The sequence below is a fragment of the Physeter macrocephalus genome, chromosome 14 (genome assembly GCF_002837175.3).
Source record: "Physeter macrocephalus isolate SW-GA chromosome 14, ASM283717v5, whole genome shotgun sequence".
NCBI lineage: Eukaryota > Metazoa > Chordata > Mammalia > Artiodactyla > Physeteridae > Physeter > Physeter macrocephalus.
The window spans coordinates 64265287-64283035 of record NC_041227.1 but is presented as its reverse complement, the minus strand read 5'-3'; the positions used below and the strand labels follow the sequence as shown (position 1 = coordinate 64283035).

Here is a 17749-nt window from a genome sequence, read left to right as displayed (position 1 = left end):
ACAACCCACCCATTTATCCCAAGGCAAAAGCACAGCACCAGTTCTCACTTACACAGCGTGAGGTTCCTTGAACCGGCCCACTTGTTGGATGTGGTACATGAGGTCGCCACCATTCACATACTCCATCACAAAGTACAGGCGGTCCTGGGAGAAGACAGCAAAGAGCAAAGTCAGCCTCTTACAGTTTCTTGGGTTCCAAATGGACAGCAGGTAATAGCTGGGATTTATGATCAACACCACCAGGACTCTATGACAGGTTGGGTGCACTGTCTCCCCAAGCGGAGTATTTGTGCCACTGGAAGTATGCAAGTGACCACAGGCAGTATGTGAATTGTTTTTTTAAATGAATAACACTAACTTTATACTTGTCGGTACTGGAAAATATAATTAGCACATTAATCTCGTGACTTAGTGGCTATCATTGTTTAGTAAATCTTATTTTAATAAACAGTGAAGACTATTAAGTGAATCATATACAGGTAACAGGTAAGCTGTGGGAGCCAGCCTCCACCATGTCCCCTGTAATTTCCACTGCCTGGTGTTCACTTCCTGGTGTAGTCCCTTCCCTCTTGAGAATTGGACTGACTTGTGTAACCAATAGGATATTGTAAAAATGACAGTGTGTGGCTTCCGGGACTGGTCGCATTGTGAAATATGTGTTTCTGTTTTACTTATCTATCGGGGTGGCTGGGTCGCTGTGTAAAAGGGGGTTTGCTGTCAAAAGTCGCCAAGCTATTGTACGGGGCTGTAAGACCAGGAGGGGGGTAGCAGAGAAGTGATGTGTAGGGCAAAGGGTCCCTATGAAATCAATATAGCATTTGAAGTCTCTTTCCACTACTTACTAGCCGTGCAACAGCTGTTGCTTAACCTCTCAAATCTCCAGCTTTCTCTCCACCTGTAAAGTGGACACGACCCACCTGCCCATAGAGTAAGTACCAAGATGATGACGTACGTAAAGTGTTCTAACAATGATGGTGGCCATACAACAAAGGTTTAATCCACCACTAAAAAAAAGTCTTCCTTACAGTGCACAGACCTTTGTCTTACATATAACAGTCATGTGTGCATTTATCAAATGTGTATTGAGTGTATAATAATTAGAATAAAAACAATGAAATGAAGCTACCACCTTGAGAGCACTATGTGACTAAGCCGAGCGCTTTTCATATTTTGTCTCATTTATCTCTCTAAACAACCCAACATGACAAACATTACCTTTTCCCCCTGGCAGGATTTGAACCCCAGGCAGGTCGGTTTCAGAGTCTACACTTGTAACCTCGTATTATGCAGCTTCCCGTGTAAGGTTCTGACCCAGACATTGTACGGATGTGTGGGTGTGTCCTCCCTTCTGGGAGCTTCCAGTCCAGGGGAGAAGAGAAGGGATGTCAAAAAAAGCTGGCAGACCACAAGGGACGGGTACAGGTTAATCAATTATTTTTGAAATGTCGAAGGACTTTCTCAGCCCGACGCTACTTCACCCTCTCAACATCTCTAATGAGAGGCAGAACCCTCCACTCAAAGGCATATGAGGTTTGCAAAAAGGTCACTTACAAGTTAGTGGCAGAGTGGAGACAGTCAGCCAGAACCGCCGACACCCTGCCCCTGGTTCTTTGGGGGTATTCTGATAGAAAACAAGCCTAAAAATAGCATCTGTCTTTGCTGCACATTGAAGAGAACCAAAACACTTGCTTTTAAAAATTATTTTTAAAACTAGCAGATGGCATCGGCCACAGAGAGAGAAGTAAGTGAGGGAGAGATTTCAGTTGCTTGCTTTCTGCTTGGAAGAACTCAACTTGCCCGCCCCCCAGACTCATTAGTCAGAATCCCAACATCAGGGAGAGAGCTCCACGGTGGGTGATGCCACGTTCTGTGGTCTGTTTCTACCACTCACCGTATTCGGGGCAACCCTGAGATCTGTCATCTTCGAACTGTACTGAGTGTGGCGTTGGCATACCAGTTCTTCAGCTATTAAACATTATGGTTGGCATCTTGCTGTCCTTTCATTTTCCGAGCAAACACTTAATGATGCCCACTCTTTGCCAGGCTCTTCTACTGCCAGAGATGCTACTGTGAATGATCCGTGGTGCCCGATGTTAAGGATCCCCCCAGGCAAGTGGGGAGACCGGATAAACTTCCAAACGGCAATGTTTCCCAAAATGGGGTGGGAGATAATTTTAGGTGGGCTACGTTTTTACCTTTAGAGTTTTGTGTTTATTTTAATGCATATTATTAAAAATATAACTAGCACCTGAAGCCCCTGATTTGATGGCTATTATTGCTGAGGAGGGAGAGTAGAATGCATGGAGTTACAAAAGAGGAGATGTGAGCAAGACATGGGATCAGATTATGATGAACTGCATAAGGCCATCCACCCAAACGTCAGTCATCTCACGTACGTTAAGACCTTTACCATGTTGTTCTAAATCATCTACTAAAATTTACTTATTTGAAAATGTTTTTTATTAACTTACCTTATTTTTTTTTACTTAAACAGAGTTATTTAAAAATTTTAAAACTTCATACCAAAGTCATAAATGGAGATTCATTGTCTCTGTAAAAAAATAAATGCCTCTCTGGAGTCTATTGACTCCATGCTATCACCAGTCTGGCTTTGGTACATCAATCCCTTAAATGACTTATTTTTAAAATAAATGCAATTTGCCCATGTACTTCATCTCCCACTCCAATGCAAGGAACAGCAAAATTTGGAAAACACTGCCAATGGCAATCTAGAGCCCATCTTGAGCAGAGAAGTGAATTTTAGAACTTTTATTGAGCATTTATGTTTGCAATTCATGGGATTAGGTGTTCAAAGGGCAAAAAAGATAAGGTACAGGTCTTGCTGTCAGAAGATTCAGAATCTTGGTTAATTCCATAGGAATTCAGAATCATGGTTAATATACAACTAACTAAAGCCATCATCTAAAGTAGGATGTGTTCAGAGAAATTTCACGAGAGGGACTTCAGCTCACCCACTACCTCCAATTCTGACATAATTATTCCCCCCATAGAGCCCTGAAATCTGACTTTGTTCCCCACGCTTCCTAAAAAATTATTCCAAGGCTTCACAGATCTTTCTCATAGTCACGTGCAGTGGGTTTGGATCAGGACCTACTTGTTGGCCTCTCCTACACGGACATCGGAATGTAGGTATTGAGTATGGACTCCAAGTCCAGCTTGGCTCCTGCTACTTGCCCTGTTTTCCAAAGAGGACTTGTCACACCTCAAAACATCAACCCTCATCGCTCTAGGCTGATGAATCTCGACTTCAGTTTCTATCCTCTCCCTTTCTCCTGAGCTCCAGTCAGCTCCAGCTGGCTACAGGACGTTTCTACGTGGGTGTTCCACTGTCAACTCCAATTAAAAGCTCCGAAAGGCAAGCTCACCATCTTTCTCTTCAAACTAGCCAGTCTGCTCAACTTTCTTTCACACTGCCCTTGTCTCTGAAGCGTGAAACGACTTCAGTTAATTTTAAATTTCCTTTCTCCGTGACCGCTCATATTCAATCAGTAAATAAATAAAATTAAATATCTGTCTGTCACCGTAGCGTGCAAAGTGGTTGGATAGAATTTTTCAAATTTGGAGTGTGAATATGAGGACAGTCTGGTTTAAAACGATGGCTGGATTGCATGTACAGAATTCACCAGGGGAGGCCCTGGATAAGGCAGGGCATTTAGAGAGATAATCACTGTTCCTCCAAGACAGCTGAAAGTGGGATGTGACACAATGCCCATGTGACTGCCAGGAGGACACTTGCCACTTTTAATAAGATACCATGGACAGAGAAAATCAACAGTGTAGGCAACTCTAAGCGTGTACCCTGCTCTAAGGTGAGTTGCATAAGCGTTAATCTATTTAGTGATCTTTAGTGATTTTCCAAGCTGGTCAGTGAATCAATCCTGTCTGTAAACTGTTCCTCTTACTGCAAAGATCCATCTGTTTCTATCAAGGAGCTGTGCAGTTAAGAGCCTTAGCTGTGGCATGAGCTAGTACTGGGTTCAAGTGCCGGTTATCCTGCTTACTTACTCTGAGACCGTGCGTCAGTTACTTAAACTTCCCCTGCCTTCCTAAAGGGGCAGGAATAGCTTCTCTTCCACATGGGTTTGCAAAGATGTAACAGATAATGCATGGAGTCCATGCAAACTCACAGAGGCTCACTCAAGTGAGCGTGTGGACACCTTCTTTCCTCTGTATTCTATAGCCTAAGAATCACTATCAGAATCAAGCAACTTGATGCTCCTCTAACTGTATTTTCTGCTTTCTAAGCTTTGCCCTTCCACACAGAGAGCAAAGTTCTCAAGGGCTAGGGCCATCTCTCTTCTTCCTTGGAATTCTATGGACCTTTGATTATTGAATGAATATGCAAAGGCCACCATCAAGAGGGCAGAGAGAACCAGGTTGTGTCTATTCCTCCCCACCCCAGCTCTATATGCCTGGGTTGCATTCCTGGGTGCTTTCCTGCACTCAAGATTCTTGGTTGGCTTTAGTTGCCTGAGGCCCAGACACCGATCAAGCTCTCTCCAGCTTCCTCTCCTTGGATGCATTGAATACCATGTTTGCATTGCTAGCAGCAGGCTATGTCCTGCTCCAACCCAGTTGGTCTCCTTGGATTCAAGGTGGCGTCTCCCACCTGACAAGAGCGCCAATTATTCCTTCCCTGTAGATACAACCCCTTCTTAAAGGTTCCGGCTGAATTAGTAGCCAATTACTAGGTGATTGGGCTAGGAATAAAACAACTGACCTATGCTGAATCAATCAGATTCTCTTTCCTGTGTATGAATTGGAATTCGGGGAATTTGGTGGATAGGCAAACTCCAAGGGACTAGGGAAGCCATGTTACCATGAGCGGTGGGGGGTGGGGGAAACAAAGAAAGCAAGGAAAAAGAAACAGAGATCTAGTCTAGAAAGCTTTGAATTTACAGTTTCTAGATCTTCATGATGCTCAGGTACATCTTTGTCTTTGGGTTGTTTTTCTTCCAATAATTCTTTTTTTTTTTTTTTTTTTTTAACATCAGCTAGTTTGGAAGAGGTATTCTGTTTCCTGCAACTCAACCATGGCCAACTGAGACTACGGCCAAGAGTTTCCTACAGCGATGCCCTTACATTAAACTATATCCTTGGATACTGCTGCCAACCCAGAGTTGACCCCAAGTTACCAGGACCCCTTGGACACTCTCGGTACTCAATGGACATGTCGTCAGGCGCCAACTCTACAAGTGGAATCATCCTCATCCCCCTCCCTGTCCCTTTTTGCATTCTGGGTTGACGCCCCTCCCGGCATGCTTTGCAACTGAGTTCTTGCTGGGCTACAACAGCAAATTTGGGGAGGAAGTAATTCCTGTCCTTCAATGACTCATAAAATCTAATTCTGTTTAAAAAAAGAAAAAAAAAAAGAAGTGCATATGTTCAATTGAAAAGAAAACATTTAAAATAGATGTTTTGCTTAGGAGACTTAACTGCCTGTGCCCACTGGCGGTTGGGAAACTGCATGAATGTGCTGGGCTGACAATTGTACCCGGGAAAAACTGCAAAAGGGCTGGAGGAAACATAATCCTTTTGTGCCCCTCCAGCCAGGTGCCCCTCCAGCCCAGCTCAAATAATGTGGGTAGCCTCACTTTTTGTTTGTTCTGCACTTTGTACACCACCTCTTTTAATCCTCACTTCCTATGTCACTTTAAAGATGATGCAACCAATATGCAGATCTGTTAAGTGACTTCCTGGAGGTCACACAGTCACTAATCAATAGACCCAGATTTATCTGACTGAGAAGCTGGTGCTTATCCCTTTGTCCTTCTAGAACAACTGGCCTAAACCCCATTCTCCAAAGATCAGTTCCTCTAATGAGCAATTCTCTAAAAATTCAACGCCTTTCTGATGGCTTTTGTATCTGTGTATTTGAGTATTAACTTTTGCCATCTTGTGGCACATTCAACACTTTTAACGTGTTTTATTATCGACTCTCCCGAAATAATACAAATTCGAAATGAAGACAATTACCCACCGGTCCCTCCCTAAATAAAATCAAAGTTTCGATTTATCTGTGTCTCTGATTCTTTTCCGTGTGCAGATTCAATTTTAACACATTTAGAATAATCTCTTAAATAGAATGTAATATCTTACATTTTCTGTTAACATTGCGCCATGCATGCTTTTCAAAGATCTTTAAAATCCAGTTGTCTAAGAATACTTCTGATGTAACTTTGCATTTCTAAACAAGTTTTTAGAAATTAAATTTGTATCGTTTTAAGAATGACAAAAATTGTTTTGTATATTGGTAGGGTGTCTTTTTCCTTTTTATCTGTTCTGACCACCTTCAAGATTTTTGTTTTATCAAGGATCTTTTTTTTTTTTTTTTTTTTTTTTGCGGTACGCGGGCCTCTCACTGTTGTCGCCTCTCCCGTTACGGAGCACAGGCTCCGTACGCGCAGGCTCAGCGGCCATGGCTCACGGGCCCAGCCGCTCCGCGGCATATGGGATCTTCCCGGACCGGGGCACGAACCCGTGTCCCCTGCATCGGCAGGCGGACTCTCCACCACTGCGCCACCAGGGAAGCCCTATCAAGGATCTTTTATCTTCCAAATTCTAAGTCTCTAGCAAAAAAAACATATCAGGTTTGTAGCATGTTATAATCAATTTGTCATTTTTTAAAGGTAGCTGATTCATAAAAGAATTCTGGGTCACAAAATACAAAATGACACTCCACTCAGGCTACACTGGCCTCCTTGCTGCTTCTCAAATACGCCGAGCATGTCCCAGCCTCGGGCATTTACACTCACTCTCCCTGCTGTCCTGAACACTTTGCCCCTAGACATCCACGTGCCTCGCTCCCTCATTTGCTCTGGTCTCTGCTCAAATGTCGTCCTTATCAAAAAGACCTTCCTTGATCATCCAATCAAAAATAGCATCTCTGTCTTCATCCATCCATCTCTCCCCCCTTTATTTTTTGTTATTATTGTTTATTATCTGTCTCCTCCATTCGAATGTAAATTCCAAAGGAACAGGGGACTTTATCTCTTTTGTTCACTGATGTACCCTCACAGGGATGCAGCTGGGTCCTGACACATTTATGTCAACAAATAAATATTTGTTGACAGAATCAATAAGCCTTAGTCCCCCCTGTAGACTGACAGTAATGATCTGACTTTCAGGGCTGCTGGCTTTAGGGATACTGCCTATTCCAGCCAGGACGCCTCCACCTCTGGAGCACCCAAATCTGGGGGTCAGGGGATATGCAACTCCAGAAGGTGAGCGTGAGACGATGACCACCTTCATGGGCCTTCCTGCTCACCTGAGCCAGGTTAACAATGGTTTGTTCCACCTAGAGGCAGGGCTCCCTAAATTTGAAAATCACTCCCACCACGAAATCTTTCCAATCATCGCAATATCCTTGTGGGGTAAGTAGGTGACTCTTTCATAGTGAAAAGAACACCTGAAGGGGCATTAGGACACCTGCCACTTACCGACAGTGTAACCTGAGGCATTTCAAATTTCTGAGGGTTGGTCTCCTTTGCAGAAGTGTGGACAGTAATACGTGCTTGTGGTGTTCTTGTTAAAATTAAATGTGATCATGACAATGAAGGTAATTTCTAAACTAGAAAAAGGAATCTGGAAGGAAGGCAGAGGCAGGATAGCAAGGCTTCGGGGTTTGGGGTTCTAGAGTCTTACAGAACAAACGCCAGCGCCACCCCGCCTCACTGTGTGTGGCATTGCTCAAGTTACTGAACTTCTCTGAATATCAGCGCCCTTATCTATACATTGGGGGTAGTCACAGGGCCCACCCAGTCGAAGTGTCAGGAGCATAAAATGAGAGGTTACCTATAGAGCACTGAGCACAGTGCCTGACACAGGCTGACACACTAAGGCTGCTGCTTTTTGTGGTTTTGATCATCCCTGATGAGGCCATTTTGGTAGCAACTCAATATAATCTACTAGCAAAAGCTTGGGCTCTGGGTTCAGTGGGCCTGTGACCCTGTGCTGTGTCCAGGGAAGACTACAGAACATCCCAGGTCCTCAATCCATTCACCTGCAAAGTGGGGTGTCAGATAATCCCTTCCACCCGAGATGTTTTGTGAGGCTGGAACGAAACAGAGTTTTCAAAGGCCCACAGGATGGCAGATGCTCAGACAGAAAGTCAGATCCACTCCAGGTATGGGAAAGCTGAAGGAGGGAACACCAGGTGAGGGATGCCGTCGGGCCCCTGCTGGAGCCTGGAGACAGGCTGGCTGCTGGCGGTTCTGCCCCACGCGTGTCAGGTAGAGTGGAAATCGGGTAAGGTACACTCAAAAGACCTCATAGTGCAGTGATTAAGTGTAAAGCCCCTCGGAGCCAGGCTGCCTCAGTTCAAGTCCTGGCCCTGAAACGTACTAGCTGTATGGCCTCAGTGCCCGTCTGTGACGCTGGGATGATGTCGGGACCCATGCAAGGGCTGTCACGGATGTGGCTTATGATGGTTGGTCCTGTGCTTCACGTATAGTAGGCATTATTAGGTCTTTGAAATAAATTTATGTAAAATTAAAATATATGTGCTTAGCCCAAAGAAAAAGTAAATAAAAAAAAATTTTCAGTGGGGGCCTTTTACTCAATGAGCATCATCTACTGCTGAGTGGACGTGAGATGGGAGGGTCTCTGCTCTCCCCTCAGCCAACCCCGCTCAGCCCCCAAGGGCCTCGAGCTCAGCTGGCAGTGAGTGTATCTCCCCAAGCCAATCGTAACTCTGCTATTTAAAGTTACATTTCCCCCCCCAAAAATACAGCCCCTCAACATGAGTTAACGATTTCATCTGATCCTCACCAACAAGAAAGCAACCTGTGCCATCCCTGGCCTTGCTGGAGTGGGAGACTGTGGGCTGGTCTTCAATAGGAGGCCTCCAACCCCAAACAAGACTCGAATCCACTCAATTCTCGGGTTTTACGTTCTCTCGGTTCTTAATCTCTCTCCCCTGGCAGGTGACAACTCCTGGAGGGGACCCAGGGTGCTACACAACTTCCATGCACCCCAGACCCTACTCTCCAATTCCAGAAAGCATAATGAAATACAAGGCTCCATGTTAAAAGAAGAGCCTCAAATCCACTCTACTCTATCATGTTTAAAACAGTAAATTACAAATGAAGATACTGTACTTAATGAATATCAGTCTCAAATGACCAATTTCCCCCAATCTCAACACATCCAACTGAAATTGAAAACTGCTGCTCCAAGTTAGCCGTTAGGCCAGGCTCTTCCTTGAGAACAAGATCTCCTTGTTTACCACTCAGTCTGTTTACCACTGAGACTGTCCTTTATCTGGTGATGTCCGCGAGTCAGTTTGGGAACCACCAATGGAAAAAAAGAGAAGATGTGAGAATGAGAGAGTCTAGAGGTCTAAGAGTCTAGTCTAATCCCTTATCTGTCACTACCTGAATGCCTTTAGGCCTTAACTCCCCAAGATAACACCAGGGATTTGGACTTGTGAGATGTATGACCTTCCCGATCTTTGCCAAGTCCCATGTAATGTGAATTATTGCTCACTTAATATTCTTCTTTACAAGGACTCTATTCTTTTACTCAAAAATTTTATTTTAAAAGCAAACTTTTGTCACCTTTGGGGCATAACAGTGAGCCAGTTCATGAAAACTGCCAAATAACAAAAAAAAGTGTCATGCGTCTATCCTGCCTTTCCTATATGAACTGTATCACCAGGGGACCAAGCAACAGATGAGGGAAGTCTCTCGTTATAAAAGAATTCCAACTAATAAAGAAAAAGGAATGACAGAATTAGGATATCACCATCTCACAATCCTTAATGAATTCATGGACCTAGGCACAGAGCATCACTGGTTGCCGACACTTTACAAAAAGAGAGACAACCGGACATTAGGTGACTTTGGACGAAAAAACACACAGCCATCTGTGGTCTTGCCAAAGGGATCAAACCTGGGTCTGACCGAACATCTAGGTCCAGCTACCAATTTGCAGAAAACACAGAGGACAGAGGAAACATGTGAAGGGACTCCATGACTATGCACTCAGCAAAATCCAGACTGTGAAAACGCTGTGGGTCAAACAGCCCAGGATCTTTAGCAGATAAAAGAAAGGGATGGAAGGAATGGAGAGGGAAATCACCCTATTAAAAGACAAATCAAATTTCTACAAATGGGAAAGAGTAAACTATCTTAGCAAGGGATGATAAAACTTAAGTGATAAAACTATAGAGACAGGCAAGGAAGTCAAGCTACCATTTGGGGGGAGATTGAGATTGGGACGCAGAAAAGCTTCTAGAGTGGCTGCCAAAGTTCTTTCTCGACCTGGATGGTGGTATGAGGTACTTAACCTTGCAATAACTCATTACTAAAACATCAACTGTGTGTGGTTTCTCTATATTTGTCTTATAATATCTCAAAATTTAAAAATGAAAAGACTTTATGTTGTCATAAATGAAAGAAATCTGTAAAAATATATAGAAAATAAAAGCAAAACAGCGACTTAGAAACCGCTATTTGCCAAAGCTCAGAACCTGAAGCTTGGTCCTCTCTCTTCGCTAAAAAGTCAAGTGTTAGAAAGATGTTAATGGCCATGCTAGCACCAAACAGAAACATTCTCTTCGAGGTACTCAGAAGAAAATAAAGTGAACTGAACAGAATGTAACTTAAACTCCGTGCACCACCCAGAATCACCCTTTGAACTACCCAGGACCATTCTGCATGGTGGTGCGTGCTCTATACTTTGGCAAACACGATTTCAGTTCTTAATCCTGCCTGCAGTGGAGTGAAAAATATTCTTGTAGCCCCTCGTCACCAGCAGACCGCAACAAGAGGCTGGTGGGCCAAAGCCCCCACAGGGGGATACTGTACACATCTGCCTAGAATGTTCCTTTCCTTGATGACCTGTGGTAGGGAGATTGTCTGGGATTCAGGGAATGGGGCCCAGCAGAAAATCATCCCTGAACCCCAAACATAGATGCCCCTGGTGATCAGGCAACCACCTCTCCAAGTTCTGCTATCACAGTGCCCCATTGCATTGTTTTGTAACTATCCCCATGTCTGTTTACTTTGCTTTAAGAGCATGATCTTCTCAGAAACAGGGCCCAGCTTACCCAGCACTATACCTCAGTACTTGGTCCAGGCCAAGGCCAATGCTAAATGTTTGTGAAGTGAATAACCAGCATCTATGAGCGTCTACCAGGTACCAAGCACTGTGTTAAGTGTTTCTCATGTATAATCTCATTTCCTCTTCATAGCAACCTTGGACGTAGCTCATTCACAAATGAGGAGACCGATACCAAGAGGTTTTGTAATTTTCCCAAGGCCACTCAGCCAGAAAGTGACAAAGCTGGGATCTTAACCCCAAATGTATCAAGAGACTACTTAGAACAGGGAAGGGGCTGGGTTCTGGCTCTACCCCTTTCACAACAGGTAGTTCTATGCCTGGCATGCGGTCTGCACTGAGAAAACCCACCCCAAACCCAGTTCTGTGTCTTCCTAGGCTGGAGGGACTCAGTCTAACTTAGTAGAGCACAGGACTTGGTGATGTTGGAGAAGAGAGCAAGTCCCAAGCTTTAAGGTACAAGCAACTTGCAATAGTGTCCCATCTCGCACAGGGGTTGGGCTCTACAATCAGGATGTAGGGTGAGAACTGGAGAGAGTCAAAATCATCTTGAAAACTCCCTTAAAGCATCTTCAAGACACTAGGCCTTTGGCCCTTAGAAGCTCCCAAAGCAAGAATTAACTTTGTATCTCTTTGCATTTAGGCTCTGCCTCATCTCCCCCCTGCCCCGCCCCGCCACAGTGCCTGGTACCTGGGAAAGGCTCATAGATGAGGTATAGAGTTGAGTAAGCTGGGTCCCGTTTCTAAGAAGGTCATGCTCTTAAAGCAGAGGAGACGGACATGGGGATAGTTACAAGACAAGGCAATGGGGTCTGTCATAGCAGAAACTGGAGAGGTGAATGGGTCCCCAAATTGTTGCCTGATCGCCACAAGTACCCCCCTTAGGTATGGAGACCAAGGTCTAGTCTGAACAGGAGAAAGGTAAGAAGTTGCTTGAAGGGACATCTCTTATTCTCACAGATAGAGGTAGAATCACAGTCAATAGCAGATAGTACACAGATGCCCCCTTCTTCTTAGGAGCCTGGTTCTGATCTCACTAGTCCCTGCCCAGGCTGTGTCCCCTGCCCCGGGAGTCCTCTGAGGGCTGTGTTCTCAGGCAACCCTTCCTCCAAGAAGGTCCATGCAACCTGCAGCGTGAACTCGTGCATTTATCTGAACTCGTGCATTTATCTGAAGAGTCCAGAGGGCCGACTGTGACCCTCTAGGGGCACACAGGAGGACCTTTTCCCTCATCCCCATCTGTAAGTTCTGCTAGTACATGTCAGATTGTGAGTCCTGAGTTCCTGTCCGCAAGTCACCTCTTGCTGTCAGAGGAAGGACCTGCTCCATTGGTTATAAAACCAATTGCCTGAGTTCTTTATCTTTGTTGAAACAGCATCTGCCTCAGGGGAGAGTGTTTCTCAGCAGCAACCTCAGAAATTCTCCGCAGCCGTCCCTGGGCCCTGACAGTTTCCTGTCTCTAGGAGGGGAAGGCGCCAGGTGTCTCTTTGGGGTGGCCACTGCCGGGACAGCTCTGGCCAAAGCCTGAAGCCTGGAGATGGAGTGGCCCAAGCCCCCAGGCAGTTACCATGGTCTGGAAGCAGGAGTGCAGCTGGGTCAGGAAGGGCGGCTTCCCGGGCAGGGCAAGCACCCGCTTCTCTACCATCGTGCATTCCACATCGTCATCTTGGATCACCACGTCCTTCTTCAGGATCTTCACGGCGTACAGCTCATCTGTGCCCTTCCGCTCTGAGAGCATGACCTGCAAGAGAGTGGGCACGTCAGTGTAGTAGTCGAAGGGGCCCCGGGGAAGCCACAGGTGGCTGACGGTCACTCAGATCCGCTCCAAGCTTAGTCCACGTGCCCTCGGTGGATGCTGATACGACACTTGGAAGTTTCCCACAGACCTCGCACCTTGAATGGCTGAACCGAATCAACAGAGGATGGTTCCAAAACAGAGACAGACTCACAGACGTAGAAAACAAACTTATGGTGACCAAAGGGGAAAGTGGTGGGGGCAGGGAGGGATAAATTAGGAGTTTGGGGTTAACAGATACACGTTACTATAAATAAAATGGATCAACAAGGACCTACTGTGTAGCACAGGGAACTCTATTCAGTATCTTGTAATAACATATAAAGGAAAACAATCTGAAAAAGAATAAAGGTATATAAACTGAATCACTTTGCTGTACGCCTGAAACTAACACAACATTGTACATCAATTATACTTCAATTTTTTAAAAAGCATATCACTAAAAAAAATTTTTTTTTAATTTTTTAAAAATAGAGGATGGTTCCAAGAGTGATGAGCAAGTATTCGGATACCCCTTTGGGATATGTATCAATGCCCAGCCAAACATGACTAGAATATAAACCCCATGAGGGCAAGTATCTTTGCCTGTTTTGTTCACTGGTGTAACCCAAGAGTCTGGAACAGTGCCTGGCACACAGTAGGTGTTCAAGAAGTATTTGTTGAAGGAGGGAATGAGTGAATTCCTGAAAGAACTGAATTTGGGGCAATTGTTCCTTTATTCTTTCAGTTGTTTAATATTCATTAAGAGCCTGCTAAGCACCGGGGAAGCAGCATTAGAAGAGCAGGCACGTTCTCTGACCCTGCATTCCAGGGAGGAAGGAAGACTTTGGACATTAATTACAGGGAATGATTAATGTAATATTTTAACATGCTCTCCTGTTGTCCTGGGGCTTCCTTTCATGCAGCTGTGGTCACAATCTGAGCATGTTAATCAGTGTGGCTTGTGACACATCATTATTTTCACTGGCTGTGACTATGCCAGAGAGAACAGTGACCAGCAGGTACCGTTCTCAAGAAGCCTCTTAGGGATCATGGGGCAGGACCACATTGTACAAGACCTAACCTGGTCTGGGGGCTTCTGAGATGGCTTCCTGGAGGAAGAAGCAATCAGACTGAAGTAACTATATACTGCGTGTACTGTGTCAGATATTTTGCAGGCAATAATATCAATCACCACAATATTTTGAGCACTTACCAGGGTGCCAGACAATGATTTTCATTGATTACGTCTCATCCACTTTGCCTAAGACCCTAGGAGGTCGGTACCATTAAGAATCCTATTTCAAGGGGGGAGGAGCAACGGGGTGGGGGGTTAAGAGGTACAAACTATTAGGTATAAAATAAGCTCCAAAGGCATATTGTACAACACAGGGAATATGGCCCATATTTTATAATAACTATAAATGGAGTATAAGCTTTAAAAATTGTGAATCACTATATTGTACACCAGTAACATATAATATTGTATATCAACTACACTTCAATAAGAAATAAATAAATAAGTTTAAAAATTAATTATTTAATTAAAAAGAAAAGAGCCCTATTTCATCGGAGCCTGGGGCTCAGGGACGCTAAGTGACCTGTCACACCACAAATTCAGTTAGGGACAGAGCCAGGACTTGAACTCCGGTTTACCTGATCCCAAGGTCTCTGCCTTTATACACTCCACTTGCGAGAGTTCCAGAAGAATCCTCAAGGAGTTTAGGTGGCTGAGGAAATGAGATGCTCGTACCTGACTCAGCTGGAGGACCAGAGAGAGCAACAGAGGCCTGGGACCAGAGGGGGTGGCGCACAGGGGGAGCCCCGAGGCAGGAGGGCAGCTTGCACGCTCCGCTCGGCTCCTGCCCGGATGCTAAGCGGCCCGACCGGACTCCTGCACGGCAGCTCTGGGCTGCGCTCGCCGTCCCTCACAGAGGCCCGTCTCCTGCCCGCACCACCTTTTCTCTCATCACAGCCAGGGGTGGCCATGCGCGATTCAGGCCTAGGAATTGAGAGCACTTAGGGAGAAAGTCCCTGACGCACACCTCCGCCTCAAGAGGACTTTTCCGACTGCTTTCTCCCCCAGCCTCACCATAGAAATACGAGCTGCCAGCTGGGCAGGTCCTCCCTGCCGGGCATCTGCTCAGCCCTCACAGCAGACCCACTCGCCCCCATGGCAGAGTAGGGCTCAAAGTGCTGGAGTGCGTGTCTTTAGCTTATTTCCCATCTTCCTCTGCTCCCTCACGGGTACCCAGAGCCGTTTTTCCTTCCCTAGTCCTCACCAAGGCAGAACCAATGACTCCACTAAGATGTTAAAAGAGTAGGCTGGAGATAGGGGTTTTCTGCTCCCAGATTCCTGAGAAGGCAGGGCTGGGGCAAGGGCGGGGCGGAGGGCGGAGAGGTGACTTAGCCAGAGGCGAATGGGTAGAGAGACTGAAGGAGGATGGAAGCAGAGACATCAGCTGAGAGGACCCCCAAGTACACAGGAGGGGCTCAGCGCTTAGCTGCCTGTGAGTGTGGCAACCCCACGGCCCCATCACCACTGGTCAACGTACCATCTAACAACCCAGAATATTCATAGACAACCCACCCCACCCAACCACCACCCACGAACACAGGGGAGGGGCCCTGGACACCTTGAATGCCAGTGCAGTCCCCTGTCTGGAGGACTAGCAGGACAGATGGCTGGGAATTTCCCCAGGCACCAGAGGCAGGGGTGAACACCCTACATCTGTTTCAATTACTCCCCTTCTACAGATGAACAAACTGAGGCTCAGAGAGATTAACCTGCTGGAGCTAATGATTGTTCTAAAAATGCAGATCTGACCAGGCTACTCAAATGTTTCAAGTCCCTCAGTGACTCCCGCAAGTCAAACAATTTCTTGACCACATCCTGTTCTTTCTTTTCCTTTGGCTCTTCTATTGCCACTGCCTGTAGTGTCCTTCCACACGCTTTCACTGCTCAGAAAATCTGAGATTCAGCTCAGATGTTACCTTCCTCTACATCCCTCAATGCCCCACATAGACCAAACAGGTCACTCCCTCCTCTGGACACTGGGACTGCTTTGTATCTATGGCAGGTACTTTAGGGCAAGTGTTTCCAAACTTCAATCGCTCATTCACGTGCCTTTTTCACATTTTTTCCCTACCACCTAAACTGGTATTTACTTAGTATTTTTAAAATCTAGTCACATCTTTACTTAACTACATTTATCTGAAAAGGAAATTTTATATCACCACCGTTAATGGCAAGCCAGTATCACCAGCCATAAGTGGAAGATGAGCAGAAAAGTAAATAAAAGCGGGGGCTTCCCTGCTGGTGCAGTAGTTAAGAATCTGCCTGCCAATGCAGGGGACACGGGTTCGAGCCCTGGTCCAGGAAGATCCCACATGCCACGAAGCAACTAAGCCCGTGCGCCACAACTACTGAAGCCCACACGCCTAGAGCCCGTGCTCTAGAGAAGCCACTGCAAAGAGAGGCCTGTGCACTGCAACGAAGAGCAGCCCCCGCTCGCCGCAACTAGAGAAAAACCCGTGCGCAGCAACAAAGACCCGACACAGCCAAAATATAAATAAAATAAAATAAATAAATTTATTTTTTTAAAAAAAGTAAGTAAAAGCAAAGCAGTGCTAGGAAATTCTAGCTAGACACGGCTGGCTGCTGAAGGTTCCAAGCCAGGCCTGCGTTTTCCCCTTGTTTAAGGAAAAAAGTGATATTAGCAAATGTTAGCTATTAATGGCATGTTGTCATCAAATGAGACTTTCTGATTCAAGTAATCAGAAAGACTAAGAGAAAACATAAAAAGAGAGAAAAACCTTATCATTCATATGGCACCTATGCACCACCTTAAAAAAACTCAATTACTCAACTAAAATCATCTTGCAAATCATCAATACTATGTACTTCACACCTTCGAAAATACTGTTGCATTTGTAGAGATATTTATCTTTCAGTCAATCAACAGGGATGTGTGAAGATTCTCAGTGCCTTGCCTGCCCTAAGCCACAGGGGTAGAGGGGAGAATAGCCAGTACCAGAGGACCCCCCCCCCACCTCACATCCTGCAAGTGCTACACAAAGGGGCAAACTCTGGAAAATTCCCCTATAGCAGCTGGAGGAAAACAGAACTGACACACACGAAGCATTAATAACAATCTAGAGATAGAACTGAATCAAGTTCTAGAGCAGGGGCCAGCAAACTTTTTCTGTAAAAGGACAAAGAGTAAATATTATAGGCTTCGGGGGACAGTCTCTGTATCCACTACTCAACTCTGCCACTGTAGCGGGAAAGCAGCCGTAGACCACACACAAGTGAATGGGTGTGGCTGTGTCCCAATAAAACTTTATTTATAAAAATAGCTGGTGGGCCCAGAGCCTGTAGTTTGCTGACCCCTGTTCTAGAACATGTATTTCAAAAAAGATCGGGAAAAAATAAGAGTGACTACTTTATCAAAAGTGGCCACAGTTTTAAAAATAGAACTACCATACGACCCAGCACTCCCTCTGCTGGGCATATACCCTGAGAAAACCATAATTCAAAAAGAGTCATGTACCACAGTGTTCACTGCAGCTCTATTTACAGTAGCCAGGACATGGAAGCAACTTAAATGTCCATCGACAGATGAATGGATAAAAAAGATGTGGCACATATATAAAATGGAATATTTCTCAGCCATAAAAAGAAACGAAATTGAGTTATTTGTAGTGAGGGGGATGGACCTAGAGACTGTCATACAGAGTGAAGTAAGTCAGAAAGGGAAAAACAAATACCGTATCCTAACGCATATATATGGAATCTAAAAAAAAAAAAAAAAAAAAAAAAAAAAGGTCTGAAGAACCTAGGGGCAGGACAGGAATAAAGACACAGACATAGAGAATGAACTTGAGGACACA

General features: G+C 45.2%; 1 protein-coding gene across 1 annotated transcript in view; it reads right to left on the bottom strand.

Annotated features, from left to right (window-relative positions):
• PRKCB (protein kinase C beta) overlaps positions 1-17749 on the bottom strand; it is a 148068-nt gene that overhangs the window by 45685 nt on the left and 84634 nt on the right. Inside the window, exons 7-8 of the mRNA XM_055089748.1 lie at positions 12650-12823; positions 53-144 (exon numbers count right to left, since the gene is read on the bottom strand). Coding sequence (XP_054945723.1) covers positions 53-144; positions 12650-12823 — 266 coding nt within the window. The remainder of the gene's footprint in view (positions 1-52; positions 145-12649; positions 12824-17749) is intronic.